Source organism: Ovis aries, chromosome 18 (genome assembly GCF_016772045.2).
Source record: "Ovis aries strain OAR_USU_Benz2616 breed Rambouillet chromosome 18, ARS-UI_Ramb_v3.0, whole genome shotgun sequence".
In the NCBI taxonomy this organism is placed as follows: Eukaryota; Metazoa; Chordata; class Mammalia; order Artiodactyla; family Bovidae; genus Ovis; species Ovis aries.
In genome coordinates, this window is record NC_056071.1 from 20,595,025 (window position 1) to 20,612,976 (window position 17,952).

Consider the following 17,952-nt stretch of genomic DNA (forward strand, 5'->3'; position numbering starts at 1 on the left):
TGATGCTGGGAGGGATTGGGGGTAGGAGGAGAAGGGGACAACAGAGGATGAGATGGCTGGATGGCATCACCGACTCGATGGATGTGAGTCTGAGTGAACTCCAGGAGTTGGTGATGAACAGGGAGGCCTGGCGTGCTGCGATTTATGGGGTCGCAAAGAGTCGGACAGGACTGAACGACTGAACTGAACTGAGCTTTTCTTTTTTTTTTTTAAACCAAGTACAGCAATGTTAGAAATTTAAGAAAATATTATTGCTAATCTCTGAGCTGTCCTGATGGAATGAGATACTGGCCTCTGAAAAATATTCTGCCACAAAATTCTCTCTCAAGCATCAGTAGAGAAGAGCCCGGGATGCAATGGGGCAAAAGGCAGGGCTCAGCTCCCCTCCACTCTCTTGGGACCATTCAGAAACAGAAACACAGGTAGTCAGATATGCCACCTACCACCCTTCATAAGAACTGAAACTCAAACAGAATGTCTTGCCCTTTTGGGCCCAAACAGCCCCTCCTTCCTCACTGAAACCACACAAAACGTGTGTCCTTTACTCTTTTTCCAGTTTTTGAGACAGAAATCAGGATATCTCCTTCAAACATCACTGGTGTAGAGGGTGTTAATGAGCTCTCTTATCACAGCCTCTGGTCTCAGAAGGGACATTTAAGGAGCACCATGCATTATTACTATCTACAATCCTTTCATCTTGAGGCTCAACAGCTCATTTCAATTTTGAGCTGTCAGCATTTTCCCATTTCAGCAGCCTATACTTAGCAGAGATTTTAAATTCTATACTACAAGGTTTCTTGGGTTCAGACCTGCCCCAAAACATATGTTCCAAATCTCCTGAGATAGCCCACTGCAGACTGAAATCTATAAAAACCAGATGCACTCCCTTCACACAGCCACTAAATCACGACTCTGATGACCAAAACTGTGAAAGCACAACTGAGTTCCAGCTTTGCTGCTGAGACACCAGTAGAAGAGAATAGGAGGCTACTCACATGACTTTCTTTGAACAAAACTCAATTCACCAAGATCAACGCCAATTCCCACTTCAGCCAGGATGTACTCGGTGGGATTTCTGAAAGTGGAAGGGAACCAACTGCCCCAGGCAAGATAAGCTCCAAATGGCACAGTCTAGAGAGCTGGGGACTATGCCAGAGGTTATGAAAACAAACTTGACTCCAACCTGCAGCACTTTAAGTCATGAAGAAATTTGTGAGGCTAGAGGCATGAGAACTCTTTATTGACACACACCTGGAGACACCTCCCACAGTGAAAGGGGCCATGCTAGATCCAGAGAGGGAGAAAAGGGCAAACACAAAGAAAAGAACAGTCTAATGAAGAAGGAAAAACAAACTTACATAAACTAAGGTACACAAATCAGAAATAGCACTACATATTGTTCACAGAGATGACAACAGGCCAGAGTAACCAGGACAATCTTTAGGTGGTAGGACTTGAGCTGAGCTTAAAAGACAAGCTGGATTCAGTTGTTTAAGATGTTGAAAGGCAATTCAGGCAGAGGCTCTAGAGCAGGAATTACAAAGAGATGAAGACTGATTCAGTCTGGCTAGGCCAGAAGGTATCTGGCTAGAAGTAATGGTAAGTGAGGCAAGACAGAACAGGGACAAATTGTAGAGAACCTTGCATGCCCGGCCACGGTGCCAAAGCTTGATAATGGGGGACCAAAACAGGTTTGTGATCAAGGGAGCTCGTTTAAAGGGTTTGGAGAATGAATCTAGGGGGCCTCCTGTTGGTCCAGTGGTTATGACTCCATGCTTTCCACTGCAGGGGGCACTGGTTCAATCCCTCATTAGGGAACTAAGACCCCACATGGCATAAAAAAATAAATGAATGAATAAATATAAATAAATAAATGAACTGAAAACATCTAAGAAAAAAAAAAGAAAGAAAATGAATCTAATTCCAGTGTGTAGGACCAACAATAAGAGAAAATAAAGTTAGAAAATCTGACAGTCACAACTGAAATCAAGAGCTACCATAACTAAAGACAGTGCTTGACTCATAACTAAAACTAGGATGATAAAATATACATACATATAAAGGACATTACTGGGACAAATGTGGAAAATTAAACATAAACTATATATTGGATAACAGTATTTACTAATGTTAAATTTCCTGAGAGTTAATTATGTTGTGGTTAATAATTAATTATGCTGTAATTAAGTATGTTAGAGAATTATGCACAACTATTATATGACATGCTGTCTTGTCCTTAGGAGATGTCTGCTGAAGTACTTTGGGTTGAAAAGTTATAATGTCTGCAACTCTCAAATGGTTCAGGAAAAAAAGGTATATATCTAGAGAGATATTAACACAAATGCAAGTGTGACAAATGTTAATGACTGGTGAATCTAAGAACAAGATATAAGAAGGACTCTGCAAAGAAGCACAGGTTTTAGTGACTGACTGGCTGTTGGGGGCACGAGAGAAGAAGGAAAGGTTTTGCATGTACCTGACACAGAATACTGGTACTGCCACCAAAAGAGGGAAGCTAAGGGAAGAAACAGTTTTCAGGAGACACATGTTGAACCCGGCTACAGGTAAGAAGGGGCAAGAAGAAACACCACACTAGAATGAAATGAGAAAGAAATGTCTTTGAGCAACTGGGACCTAAGAGGGAAGCATGAGAAGGAAAGGAGTAAAGCGAGAGAGGACTGACATCATAATTTACTGGTAGAAGGTGGGAAGAGATAAGAGAAAAACCAGGAGAGTTCTATGTGACAGAAACTACAGCAGGAAAAGGATTAAGGCAGTGATCCATGGAATGATCAACAGCATCAAATGTAGCAGAAACATTAAAGAAGGTGATGACCGGCAAGCAGAATTAGGAAATAATCAGTGAATTTTGGGTAGAAGTGAAAACCAGGCTATAGGCTCCAGAAAAAGAACAGATAAAGTAGAAATGCAAGACTGGGTATAAATCACTCACTCACTCACTGAAGAAGTTTACCTTCAACGAAATGATGGAAATGAAATGACAGTTAGAAGGACCAGCAGAAGCATGGGAGAGCTGTATTCTGTGAGAGACTGGGGCAATCTGGGGAAATTTGCAGTTACAGAAGAAAGAGCAAATAAAGACATCTCAGAGGTGAGCTGAAGAAGTGAGATTTATGATGTATATTAGGGACAGGAAGAGAACTTAGTTCTAGAAATGGAATGAATTAAACTTTCTTTAATACAGGAAAAAAGGGTGAGAGAAGAGGTGAAGAGAGCCGCAGTAATAAAAACAGGACATTGACAAAAATAACTTAGAAGGTGAGAAAGAAATCTCAAGCTTAGGAAGAAAAAAAAAAAACCTCCCAGGACCGTAGGAATTCAGTCATTTCTGGTCCTTACACAGGCCTCCTGATCTAGCCACCACTGCATAGAGGAATGGGGCAGCTACCCGTGACGACCCAATGCACAGTGTAAAACCATCTGAGGGGAATCCTGACTTGAGATGGAGAGACTCTTCAATTAAGAAGAATGGCATTAAAGGTGACATTCTTATTGTCTTATGATAGATCCTTTCCCTATCTAAGTAAAAAGACCATTTTCTTCTATCAACAGAAGATATGCCTGGATTAGCAGCTGCTCTACATTGAGGGCAAAGGTGAGCTTGAAATCCCACTGAAAGAAAGCCACCTGTTGGAAGATACCTGCTGACATATGGTGAGTAGAGTGAGATTCGGGTTCCTTGGGTCATCACTTTTCAAAAACCTTAGGAGATATGGATAGCAATTTCCTGATGTCATAGGGCAACTAAAAATAAAAGTTTTACAACTTGTAAAAGAAATGTGCAGCCACAGCAAAACACTGTATAGAACTCATCTGAAGATAAGACATACGAGAAAGAACAATATTTTTATGGCCTTTTATTTCCTGCAAAAGTCATGTGCAATAAAATAGATGGGACTGAGATTACTTTACTGCTTTAGCAAGTTTCCTCACAAATAATTAAAAAACAATATTAGAATAATACAGAAAAAAAAAAAAAGTGATTCCCTCAGGAGATAGAGAAAGAGCTCCTGATATATTTTAACAACTTTTCATGACAAAAAAATTCTTAGCCACTAAAAAGAGAAGACACTCCCTTTAACCTAATAAAGAACATTTACCTCCAAATTTACTATACTTCAAATACTATATATACAGCAAATACTGACAGGAAGAGGACTTCTCTTTGAAATCAGGATCAAAATGAGATGAGCACTATCACTACTTCTGTTCAACATTACATTGGAGTTCCTAGTCAGTAGGGTTGAGCTAGAAAAAGACATGGAATGTACAGGATTGAAAAGAAATGATCAAAATGTTTACAGATAAAATATCAGAATTAGTAAGAGTCTAACATAATTCTGAATCGAACATCAACATGCAGAAATAAAGTGATTGCTATATGACGATAGCAGCAATAAAGGGAAAAATGAATATTTAAAACATCAGTACATAAAAAAACAGGTATCTAAGAACAAATTTAATAGAAGATACGTAAAATCTCTATGGGAAAAACTGTAAAAGTTCACAGAGACCTCAAAGACCTAAAGAAACAGATATACCATAACACGGATAAAACGATATTATAAAAAGTAAATTCTCCTCAATGTTTTATAGAGTCAATGCAATTCCAATCAAAACTGCAACAGGCATGTGTGTGTGTGTGCATGAGCACATCTGTGACTTTAAAACTGACCCTAAATTGTAAACTAAAATGCAAAGGACCCAAACTCAACTTCCCACAGGACCCTCAACTGCCTCCTCCAGGTATATCATCCCATAGGCCCCTGAGTTTTCGGATGTTAGGCAGCTGGCATTCTGAGACAACTTCTACAGAAAGCTGGCACCCAAACACAGACTGTCTACTATCCAGGCAGTTTGTGTATCTCACTAGTAAGTCTGCTCCCTTAGCTGCCTAATAAAAAGAGAGAGCACTGTGGGGAAGGGGGAGCGTATGGGGGGAGGTGGGGGGGCACCACTCTAGCAGAGACAGGCCCTCCCCATGGGGACAACCGGAGGATGGAAGACCAGTGCCTCCTCTTCTATTGCTTGGGAATTTCCTTTCCCTGATAAAACCTATCCCTAAAATCATGATCTGAGATGTGGATCCGGCTTGGTAAGCAACAGGTGACAAATGAAAAGGAATCCACTTTGAAACCAGGTGGTAACCCCATGGTAACACCTTATATTTCACTTTATTTTTAATTGCTTTAAAATAATAGTAACAATAAGGCCTATGGAAGGCATTCCTCTATTCCTTCCATATTCTCAAGTCTCTTTACTCTTAACCTTTTTCCCCACTGGTACAGAAGGAAAGTGGAGTTGAGCTATGCCTCTCCTTGACAGAAGTTACCAGAAAGCAGCATCTTTAGCAACTGACAGTGAAAGTCACTCAGTCGTGTCCAACTCTGTGACCCCATGGACTGCAGCCCGCCAGGCTCCTCTGTCCATGGAATTCTCCAGGCAAGAACACTGGAGTGGGTAGCCATTCCCTTCTCCAGGGGATCTTCCCAACCCAGGAATCGAACTGTGGTCATCTGCATTGCAGGTAGACTCTTTACCAGCTGAGCCACCAGGGAAGCCCTGGTCTACAACAACTCTTGTTAGCTGCAAAGAGGAGGGGTAAGAGGTCTCTGAAGTTTCTAAGATCCTTTCATATGAAAAGAGAGACTGACCACCTCAAAAGCATTGGTGAGCCCCGGAAGCCTTGTGAGGCTATCAGGGAGCCCCAAGTCAAGTACCTATTAATACAAAAGGAATGAGGTTCTGTGATTCTCTTGTACCAGGCTGCTCAGGGAGCCACACAGCCAAGCCAGATGCTGAGACAGAAAACGTCACTCCATTTCAACACCCACTGCACTGGCGCAGAAAGTGCCCCAGGAAAACTCTGGGAAAGTTAACCGAGACTGAAGATTCTACTGAGATGTCAAAGTCCTCACGATGACAGTGATGGATCTAAAAATAACCTGCCTTGTCATGATGAGAACAGACTAATAAAGGATCATGGCTCAGCAATGAGCAATAGTCTCCTAAACATCTTTATCTCCCTCCAAGGGCCATGGACCATAGAGATGATAATCGGTGGGAGAAAGACCAGAGCCAAGCAAACCTAAGATGCACCCACCTCCACCAGTGAACAGCACTGGGTACAGCGTGTGCTGAGCTGGATAAAAGAAGCCCCTATCTATCCCCTTCCTGGCTATCTCCCACACGTAATTTTGCACATGAGGATGTTAGCCATGTCACTGTTGGTGTTGCTGCTAAGTCATTTCAGTCATGTCCAACTCTGTGTGACCCCATAGATGGCAGCCCACCAGGCTCCCCCGTCCCTGGGATTTTCCAGGCAAGAGTACTAGAGTGGGGTGCCATTGCCCTCTCCATGTCACTGTTAGATGCTAGCAACTCGTAACTGTGGACATGTACTTTGGCCCACTTCAATTCTGCCTGGCAGGCTACAGAATATCAATCACCTGACCTCAAAATATGTTACTGATTTCTCAGTCACTATAGGAAAAATGTAAATTTCACTAAGTCAAAAACCCTTGTGCCAGAGCTTCCCTGGCGTTCTGGTGGTTAAGACTCTGTGCTTCCAGTGTAGGGAGCATGGGTTTGACCCCTGGTCGGGGAACTAAGACGCCCTGCAGAGCAGTCCAAAAAAACCCCAAAACAACTCCATGCAGTGTTTATTTCAAAGCTTCACTGTGACTGGAGTATACTCATTTCAAAATCAACATAAACCTACTTATCTCACCATTGGCCTGGTAGCCATCATTGGCCTAAACCAACAAGTCTGTCTGTGAAAAATGAACGATAATACAGGCCCAGTAATAATCCTGTGTGTGTTAAAACTGGTAACAAATCTTAGCAAAGTACTCCCAAAACTATAAACCAGATAGCTAGAGATGGTCAAAGTTCTTAGCTTCCCAGAAACCCTGGCTTGGGAGAGCAGTACCTTATCCATATGGAAGATCAAATCCAATTCACAAACATTCTCGAAACACTTGTCCAGAGTCTCCACGAAAACCTAGGAAACAAGGAGAAATAGATACACAATTCCTATCTTCATAAAATGTCACATGAGAAAGTAGAGGGGGCAGTCAAAATACTATTTGCCTTATGATAAATCTCAAAAACCAACAAAAAACCCCAATGCACTCCAAACCACTTATCCCAATCTGAAGGGGGCAACTTAGGACAGGACCACCTTGTTTTCAGTATAGCAACATAACCAGCAGACACATGTGGCTTTCTTTCCCCTTTCATAAGATGCTAATTTATTAATATAAAAAAGAATAACAAAATAACTATTTACAATATGTCCTTTCCCCAAGTCGTCACTTACACATGCAAAAGAATTTTTCATTATGATGGTGTTATAATCACCATCCGGTGATTATAATCACCAGCTCTGTCCGGCGAATTTCAATGAACATTAACTTCAAAATACTTTTCCATGAATCAACATAATTAACATGCTTAACAATTTTAATTTACCTTTAAATATAAGACTTAAACAGAAAAGTGTACAAATGATAAGGGTACAGCTGAATGAGTTCACAATGAACATACCATGTAAACGCCATCCTGAGACTGAAATGCAGCATTAGAGCTCCCTAGAAGCCCTCTCTCCAAAGGTAACCATCATCCTAACTCCTGACATCAATTTAGTTTTGCCAGCCCCTGAATCTACATAAAAGGTGGGAAATTATCCTTTCCTTACATTGCTCCTTACACTCAAGTTTTTCCAAACTAGCAAAGTATCATTTAAGGAATACATATCACACGATAAAACTATACAGAGAAGCAAAGCAATGATCAACTTGAAAGTCTGAAAAAGTGAATGAGAAGGATACAATTGAGGAGGGACATATAGGAGATTTAAGGCCCTAGCAACGTACTGTTTCGTAATCTGGGTGACAGTTTCTTCTTTAAATTGGTATTCAAACTATATAGGCATGTTTTCCATATTTGTTATGTATACATGTTTCACAATAAAAATTACTTAAAAACAACAGTAATCTTATTGGGATTCTGATTGGGTTTTTAGTAATTTATAAGCTGGAAGCACAGTTGATCCTTGGACAACACAGGTTTGAACAGTGCGGGTCCACTTCTGCTCAGATTTTTTTCAATAGTAAGCACTATAGTACTATACAATCTCTAGTTGGTTGAATCCAAAGATGAGGAACCATGGATATGGAGGAAATGTGTACACAGAAGAACTGTGTACACAGAGGAACTGGGTATACAGGAGGGTCCACTGTAAGTTATACGCAGATTTTTAACAGCATGGAGGGTCAGCACCCCTGGCCCCTGCGTTATTCAAAGGTCAACTGTACTGACATTTTAAAAGTAACTTATGTACGTATGTATATAATTTAATAATTTTCTCAAAGGCAAAGGGTATGCTTTATTAATTTATTTTGCTCTTTTGGCATATTTTCAGCAGAATTTCAAAGTTTTCTCCATATAGATCTTACATTTTTACATTTATCCCTGGGTACCTGAAGGAATTTTTTGCTATCATGAGCGGGCCCCTTTTAAATTTTATGTTTTCTAACTTATTATTGCTAAGGGAAAGCTACTAATTTTTATACATTAAATCTGTATCCAGTCCCTGAATTCTACCGCTAGTTCTGTTTTCCAGTTTGTTTGGATTTTCCAGATGGATAAGAATTTCATCTGCAACCATTACATATTCTGAAGCCTAGTAAAGCCAATCACTCATTACTGCCCTTTTCTTCTCAAAACATATTTCTGCATTTCTTGGCCATTCATTTTTCCTGATAAACTTTCTCTTCACCAAGTTCAACAAGAGTTCCTGGATTTATACTCGGTTTCCCATTTCATCTATTGATCCCTACTGTCATCTTTGCTCTCTTCCCAGTAAGGAGAGGGCTTGTAGTTCCACTTATTTCAAGAATTCCTTTATGTTCTTCCTTTAGGATTTTTCAGTTTTATTGGACTCAATGTCAAGTATTCCATACTAAGTTAATTTCCAAACATTAAATATCCTTTGTCACTACCGTAAGTGAAATTTCTTTAATTACGAATTTTCTAGCTGCTTTCACAAGAAAGAGGAAATTCAATTTTGATAAACTGATCTCATATTCTGCCATTTTGCTCATATCATTCATTACCTGTTACAATCTCTGCTCACTTTTTTTCTTTTTTTAAGGTTTTCTAGGTACAATATCAGGCCATCTTACAGTGATAACTTACCGCTCTCCTCCTTAACTATGTTACTTATTCATTTCTTTTTTAATCACTCATTACAAATGTTTGCTCAAATTAGAGTGAACAGTAAGAGACACCTTTTTGAAAAATGTCTGTAGATTTCTCCCCTGAGAAAACTCTGGCTCTTGGTTTTAGAACTAAAATTGGTTGTTTCTGGGGGAGAGGAGAAGAAAAGAAGTTTTCACTATATACTCTTGGTATACCTTTTGAATTTTGAGCCACATAAGTGTATTATTTCTTCAACAATAAACACTGAATAAACATGCATTAAATAACCAAATAAAAATACTTTCTATTCCAATTTAAGACTACTTCAGAAAAATAATTTGCGTAATTATTTCTCTGAGCATCTACTGGATGAAATTACATTAGTTTCTACTATCTTTCTTATTGCTATAACAGAGATGTGGCTCAGATGGTAAAGAGTTCACCTGCAATGCAGGAGACCTGGGTTCGATTCCTGGGGTAGGAAGATTCCCCTGGAGGAGGAAATGGCAACCCACTCCAGTATTCTTGCCTGGAGAATCCCCATGGATAGAGGAGCCTGATGGGCTACACTCCATGGGGTTGCAAAGAGCTGGACATGACTGAGCGACTAAGCACACACAAAAGAATATTTCACTGTTAATCTGACTTGTATCCTTGGAATAAAGACTATTAGAACATAATGAATAATTCTTTTAGTATGCAGTATTCCGGAGGAAAAAAAAATTTAGTTAGAAAAGAACATCTTACTTATAAATCAAAACAAATGCTCATACACACAGAGCCAAAACATGAAACAAAAACCCTTACACCAACAAAACATGAATGATTCAAGATCATACTGCTTGTTGATGGGAGAATCCAAAACAAGAGACAGGTCTCATGACTCCTTGCTTCAACAAATAACTGGCTAAGATTTTATTTAATGATTCTGTCCAATAGTAATATGTAGTATCTAACTAATATTTTCTTTTTGAGAGGCTTTTGGATCATAACCAATCTACTCCATAAAATACACTTAAGCAGGATGACTTTTTTTAGTCTGAGTTTAAAAAATAACTTACATAATAGATGTTTTCATGTACTTTAACATTTTAAAAAAATCTACTGAGTCTATTAGGGAGTCAGTTTTTCATTTAACCTTTCTTATTTCATCAGGATATTAGATTCAAGGTCTTTCTGTGGACCTACTTTGGATATTTATTTTTTGGAGTCAGTTATGTCAAATACATTGACATTATAACTATGTATTTCAACCTCTAAAAACATTTTGATGGTTTCTTTTTCTGACTTTTATTCTCTTTTTATTAGGATAACTATTGATTTTATTGTCTTTTAAAAGATCAAACCTCCTACTTCCTATTATTTTCACTTTTTATCCATCTTCCCAAATCCAATACACCCTAAGTATTTAATAAATGTCCATAATATTATAAAGTTACATTTCTCTTTGTCTTGTTAACATAGATATCTGAAGTGCATCTCCTCCAAAAACTGCATCTCAATTTAAAAAATAGATGACCGCTATATTTCATTTATTTTCTAATACACGTGTTACATGCACATTCCTATAGCATTCTATAGCGTAAAATGCTTAATACATTGTCACAATTGAATTCTACAACATAGTATTTTGGATTTTTTTAGTTGAAATATAGTTGACATACAACATGATGTTAGCTTCAGATATACTATATAGTGATTTGACATTTGCATATATTACGATACAATCAACACAATAAGACTAGTAACCATCTGTTCCCAAACACAGTTATTGCAATATTATGGGCCACATTCCTTAAGTTGTATACTATATCCCAGGCTCATCTGTTTGACACCCAGAGGTCTGCACTCTCAGTCCCCGTTGCCTGTGCTGCCCTCCACCTCCATGCTCCATCCCTGACAAACATCCATTTGTTCTCTGCAAGTCTGTTTCCATCTTTACAACCTAACATTTCTATACCAGATGGGGGATCCATGACTCACACCCAGGTTTTCTGATTCTAGATCTTGAACTCTTTCTGTTACACCACACTGACTCTCAATACCCAATCTGACTCGGGTGTTAAGAAAGCATTTAAAACTACCACAGAGATGAGTCCCTTTTGGCTATTTCCAGTATTTATTTATACTTTTATATATGATAAGTGAATATGATACCTGAACTTTCTAAACTAATACTAAATCATTTTCTGAATGTGAATGCGTAAAATATATAAATAAAATGAAAATTTGCTATATCTAAGAATATAACTTTTTGGAAGAGTACAGTATATGTAAAATAAAAATACACATTCAAAATTTCCATTTCTTTATCCTAAAGTTTATTAAATTTAGCTTCTTTAATTTTATCTTAACAAAATATAGTTGTAAAGAAGTAAAGTTTATATTTTATAGCTGGAGTTTTCTATAATTGGTGTTATTAGGTTTTACACATGCTCTTTTTGAGTGCTTTCAACTTAAGTGACTTGCTGAAGTCACACAAAGTCTATCCAGAATATCATGTACCAAATAATGGAATTGTCCTAATTAATGGTTCCCAGTACAGGGTCCCACATACCTCAATTTCCATGAAAGTAATGAAAACAAATCTGTAAGCCATTTCTAATTTTCAAAAAGCCTTAAAAAATCATGTTTACCTATGTCAAGACTGTACGTATTAGACAAAACATCAAGTTCCTTTGTTTCAGGCTAGAATTACAAGTGAAAATATAAAGTATGTATTTTAAAATATCATTTAGTTTGATACTTGAAAAAAAATTTCAAAACGTGACATGATGGTATAATTTATAATGACAAGTATTTGGTATTCATCCTTGTTGCTGGCTCCTAAAAACCTTGGAATTTCCAAAGTGATAGGGTTGCCTTGTTCTGCTAATAAGGTTAACTTTTGGAAAGCATCAAAGAATAGGGGCTGGTTGCCATGGGAACCAACTGTATGACTGGGAACTCTGAGTCCCACTTACTGATCTCTGGGAGGGGAGAGGGGATGCAGACTCAATCAATCACCAATGGGCAATGATACAATCAATCATGCCTATGTAAAGAGGCCTCCATAAAACCCAAAAGGGATAGGTTTCAGAGCTTCTATGTTAGTAAACGTGGAGATTTGAGGAGGGTGGCACGCTTGGAGAGGGCACAGAAGCTCCACACCCTTTTTCCCCTGCCCTGTGCTATGCATCTCTTCCATCTGACTGTTCCTAAGTTATATCTTTTCACATTAAGGTAGCAGAGAGTAAAATGTTTCTCTATAAAGTTCTGTGAGCCACTCTAGCAAATTAACTGAACCTGAGGAGGAAATCATGTGAGGAGGCAATCTTGGGCCTAGTCAATCTACAGGCTGTCAGTCAAATGCACAGGCGACAGACAACCCAGACCTGACGTCAATGTCCATCTTCAGGTAGATAAGTGTCAGAACTGGGTAAATTTGGGGGACCCCTGGTGAGTGTCCATGGAGAACTGAGTTACTTGCTTCAGGTGCGGGGTGGGGGGAGTATACATACAGGAATTGGTGTCAGACTCAAAAGAAAGCCAAAGGCAGTGAGCTGGAGAAGCAGAGAACCTAAAAGCGCTAAGAATGGTTGAGGGCTGCTAAGGAGCTTTCTCACAGCACCACCTGGTGGACATGCAGCAATGTTTACCAGTATCGATAAAGAGACTGACTTAAGGATCTACATACAGATAAAAAATTTTTAGCTACTACAGATTTTTAGCTACTAAAAATCCAGACCAAACTTTCTGAAGTGGCTACCATCATTACCTGCTACACATACCTGGATGAGGTCCAAGATCCCAAGTTCACTCTCTGAGGAATCCACACAAAATACAAAGTAGAGGGTAGCATAATGCCGATAAATCAGTTTGTAGTCAGAGCCACCAATCAAACTGTGGAAGACGGGAAACATTTAAAAGCTTGTATTTGAACTGAACATATCAAAGAGAAGCTCTGTGCCAAGGAATGAAAACGGGCCCAAAAGAAAGCAGCAGGGTAGGCCAAACAATAGGCCATCTCCACCAGCTGAAGGACAACCAAATTTGGCAGAGGTGCCTAAAGCCATTTTGCTTCATTTTTTCTTCTACCCATCCTCCCAGGATGGAGAAGGCAATGGCACCCCACTCCAGTACTCTTGCCTGGAAAATCCCATGGGTGGAGGAGCCTGGTAGGTTGCAATCCATGGGGTCGCAAAGAGTCGGACACAACTGAGCGACTTCACTTTCAGTTTTCACTTTCATGCATTGGAGAAGGAAATGGCAACTCACTCCAGTGTTCTTGCCTGGAGAATCCCAGGGACGGGGGAGCCTGGTGGGCTGCCGTCTACGGGGTTGCACAGAGTTGGACACGACTGAAGTGACTGAACAGCAGCATCCTCCCAGGAACCAAACATATAAATATCTGAAGCACAATCATTTAATAGCTTCCCAAACAGAGCTGAGTCTCTCCCTGAGCAGACTATGATCAGCTCAGCTCAACTGCATCAGATACTCACCAGACACTTAAGCACTGCCTGAAGAAGCAATAATGGCATGATAAAGGCCACCCGAAACTGGTATATGGGGAGAAAACTGATGATTTACCTTCCACCCTCCAAGAAGTTACAGATGTTGTCATCCCGCTTGAGAACTAGATGAAAGGTCTCTCGAACAATCTGCTGCTGAATTTCTTCTGGCTATGGAATAAAAGAAATAAAGCGAGTCAGTGGAAAAGTCTGAAAAACTATATCCCTTCCAAACAGGAATGATCTGAACACTTGGTACCAGCTTCTTGAAAAGACAGAAATGATGAGTAAACGAAAAATACAAGGAGAAGCTATAGAAAATGGAAAAGGCTCTGTTACAGGAAACAGAATAGGGTATATTTACCTAGATATCTAGTCCCTAACCATTACTGTCTTGCTAGGTGAGCTGATATTTCTCATACAATGTCAAAGAATTCTCATACAAGGTTAAAGAATACCTAGAAGGCACAATCCTGAAACATTTTATATTACTCTAGAAAACATCTGCTGCTGAGTCACTTCAGTCGTGTCCAACTCTGTGCAACCCCATAGATGGCAGCCCACCAGGCTTCCCCGTCCCTGGGATTCTCCAGGCAAGAACACTGGAGTGGGTTGCCATTTCCTTCTCCAGTGCATGAAAGTGAAAAATGAAAGTGAAGTCGCTCAGTCGTGTCCGACTCTTCGCGACCCCATTGACTACAGCCCACCAGGCTCCTCCACCCATGGGATTTTTCAGGCAAGAGTACTGGAGTGGGGTGCCATTGCCTTCTCCGAGAAAACATCTATGCCAGGACAAATAACAAATGTCAATAGATCTACCACTGTAAGGAAGTCAAGATGTAATCATGTACATGTTTTAAAAACCTACATGAGAGCCCCTTGGACCGCAAGGAGATCAAATCAGTCAATCCTAAAAGAAATCAATCCTGAATATTCATTAGGAGGACTGATGCTGAAGCTGAAACTCCAATACTTTGGCCACCTGATGCGAAGAACTGACTCACTGGAAAAGACCCTGATGCTGAGAAAGACTGAAGGCAGGAGGAGAAGGGGACGACAGAGGATGAGATAGTTGGATGGCATCACCGACTTGATGGACATGAATTTGAGCAAGCTCTGGGAGCTGGTGATGGACAGGGAAGCCTGGCATGCTGCAGTCCATGGGGTTGCAGAGTTGGAAACAACTGAGCGACTAAACTGAACTGAATACCAGTAATACAGACATTATATATAAGATGCTGTGTGACCAACAAAGTACTACTGAGAAAGCAGAAAATATTCTATTGAGAGATTTGAATCTTGAACAATTGCAGAACTATAAATAGCTTTTTTCACTTACTATTCACTTACTACACACCAGAAAGCTCAAATGTGATGGGATCTCTTGATGACCCACATTTGATTTCTATTTATACATAAGAGGTTCATATTAAGTATGTTAAAAAAAAAGATATGGAGAAATCAGTTATTAAAACAAAAACAGGGACTTCCCTGGCAGTCTTGTGGTTAAGACTCTGCACTTCCACTGCTAGGGGTGTGGATTCAAATCCCTAGTTGAGGAACTAAGATCCCACATGTCTCTTGGCCAAAAAAAAAAAGACAAAATTAAAAGCTCTAGACTAGTGCTCTCAAATCTCAATGTATAATGGGATTTTCCCAGCAGTCCAGTGGTTAGGACTCTGCGCTTTCACTGCCAAGGACACAGGTTCAGTCTCTGGCAGGGGAACTAAGATATCTCAAGCGAGATGTCTCAGCCAAAAAAAAGCAACAACAACAACTCAGTGAGTTTGAATAATGAATCACCTAGAAATACTGTTAAAATGCAGGCTAATTTAGTAGGTCTGGGGTAGGTCCTGAGACTGCAGTTCTAACAAGTTTCCAGGTAATAAGAACGCTGCTGATCTGAGAACCATTTTGAGTAGCAAAGCTTAAGAAAACCATCAGACTGGACTTACCCTCAGAGTCAGAAAATAAACTCAAGTAACATTAACCCCTTTCCCTCTAGAGCACTGAATTTAGGCTAGAAGTGGTTGGTTATTTAAAAGAAACAGAAGAAAAAAGAGGAAACATCATTGTGGAGCAATTACTTTTCATAACTTTGACTTACACAGGTACACAGTGGCTCTCCATATTTAATGAATGGATGAATAATAAAAACTTGCTAATAACTGGTCACTGTAAGTTTAAGTAAATCAATCACTATTTTTTGGTTTCCATTTAAAAGAACTCACAAAGTTCACAGATGCCAGGATGCTGTAAATGTTTAACTCTGTGTACCCAGAAATACAAAACACGCTAAGCACCAGCATTTTTAAACCAAAAAAATTCTTGAAAACTATAGTCTTTTATCTGACTGTACCGGGAAGTGATGGTAGTCAGTGGGTAAGCAGTATGAAATGGTGAGGCTACCTAATTTCTAATTCAACAAAATAGTAAATTACCAAATGCTTACATCTGTCAGTGATTTTCATAATCCTTCATATCTTTTAGTACTTTGCAGTTTCCAAGGTTATTTTCACTAAGGAGCTAATTTAGTTCTTAAAAATCCTACGCTCTCCAAAGAAGACATACAAATGTCAGTAAGGGGACGAAAAAAATCAGTCATTAGAAAAAACCAAAACCACAAGGAGAATCTACTTAACACCTACTAAAATGTCTCTGATCAAAACGATAATAGAAAATGCTGACAGAGAGGCAGAAAAATTAGAATTTAAAAAAATATTTATTTTTGGCTGCGTTGAGTCTTAGTTGCAGCCTACAGGCTCAGTAGTTGCGGTATGGGCTTAGTTGCCCCAGGGCACATGGGATCTTAGACCCCAATCAAGGATTCAACCTGAGTCCCCTACATTGGAAGGCAGATTCTCAACCTCTGGACCATCAGGGAAGTCCCAAGCTGTACTTCTTATATATTGTTGATAGGAATGTAAAATGGTATAGCCACTTTAGAAAGCAGTTTGGCAGTTCATCCAAATGACCACTACAAAGTCACTATGTGACTCAGTAATTCTACTCCGAGACATACCCAAGAGAAATGAAAGTACACACTCACACAAAAAGCTTGTACATGAATGTTTATAGCAGAATTATTCACAAGAGCCAGAGGTAGAAACAGCATCTGATGAATGGATAATCAAAATGTGATAGATCCACTCAATGCGATATGTGCCAAGTTACTTTACTAGCCTCTCAATACAACCCTGTGGACAGTAGCCCACCAGGCTCCTCCATCCATGGGATTTCCCAGGCAAGAATACTGGAGTGGGTTGCCATTTCCTCCTCCAGGGGATCTTCCCCACCCAGTCACTGAACCCAGGTCTCTTATGTCTCCTGCATAGGCAGGCAGGTTCTTTATCACTAGCACCACCTGGGAAACCTATCTATGGAATGTAACTTGGCAATAAAAAGGAATAAAGAACTGGTAACACTAAAACATGGACGAACCTCAAAAACATTATACTAAAAGAAAGAAGTCAGTAACAAAAACCCACATATTGTATGATTCCATTTTACATGAAATGTCCAGAACAGGCAAATTTAGAGAGAGAGAAAACACATCATTGGTTGCCTAAGACTAGGGAAATTGAGGAGGAAATACAGAATAATTGCTAATGGGTAGGGATTCCTTTTGGGGATAATGAAAATATTCTAAAATTGTGGTGATGGTTGCATAACTTTTAAAGTAGTAAAAACCATTCCATGTATATTTTTTAAAGGTGACCTGTAGGTATGTAACATATCACAATAACACTTTTAAAAACCTGAGAAAAACTGACCCACAAATGCAAACTGAATAGTTACTGAATGTTAATATAAATCGACATGATTTAATAAAATGCAACCCAGCTATAAAATTCTATTTAAAAGGTACCCAAAAGAATTTCTTTCATTTCTATTCATTCTATTTAACAAGAGGAAATAAAGTCTGAAAGAGGTTTGTTAACTTGACACAACGATTAAAAAAAAAAAAAAAAAAAAAGGTGTTGCTGAGGCCTGAACGTAAGTTTTCTGACACTTTCCCCTTTATGGTTTTCTCAGTCCACCAATTATGTACGTAACATTTTGAAACCTAGCCACGAAGAAATTAAACGTCGGGGTGCAGGAGGCAAATGATGATGCTTATTTTTTCAGAGGAACGTCTTTGGAAAATTCGAACTTGCATTATCACTCACTGAGCCCTCACGCGGCAGCATTTATAATTTCTCAATATTTCCCACTTTGAAACTTTCTTCAATTC

At 39.3% G+C, this 17,952-nt stretch overlaps 1 protein-coding gene across 1 annotated transcript in view; it reads right to left on the minus strand.

Annotated features, from left to right (window-relative positions):
* AP3S2 (adaptor related protein complex 3 subunit sigma 2) overlaps positions 1–17,952 on the minus strand; it is a 43,234-nt gene that overhangs the window by 24,662 nt on the left and 620 nt on the right. The window contains exons 2-4 of the mRNA XM_004017752.5: positions 13,798–13,889; positions 12,996–13,107; positions 6,953–7,024 (exon numbers count right to left, since the gene is read on the minus strand). Coding sequence (XP_004017801.1) covers positions 6,953–7,024; positions 12,996–13,107; positions 13,798–13,889 — 276 coding nt within the window. The remainder of the gene's footprint in view (positions 1–6,952; positions 7,025–12,995; positions 13,108–13,797; positions 13,890–17,952) is intronic.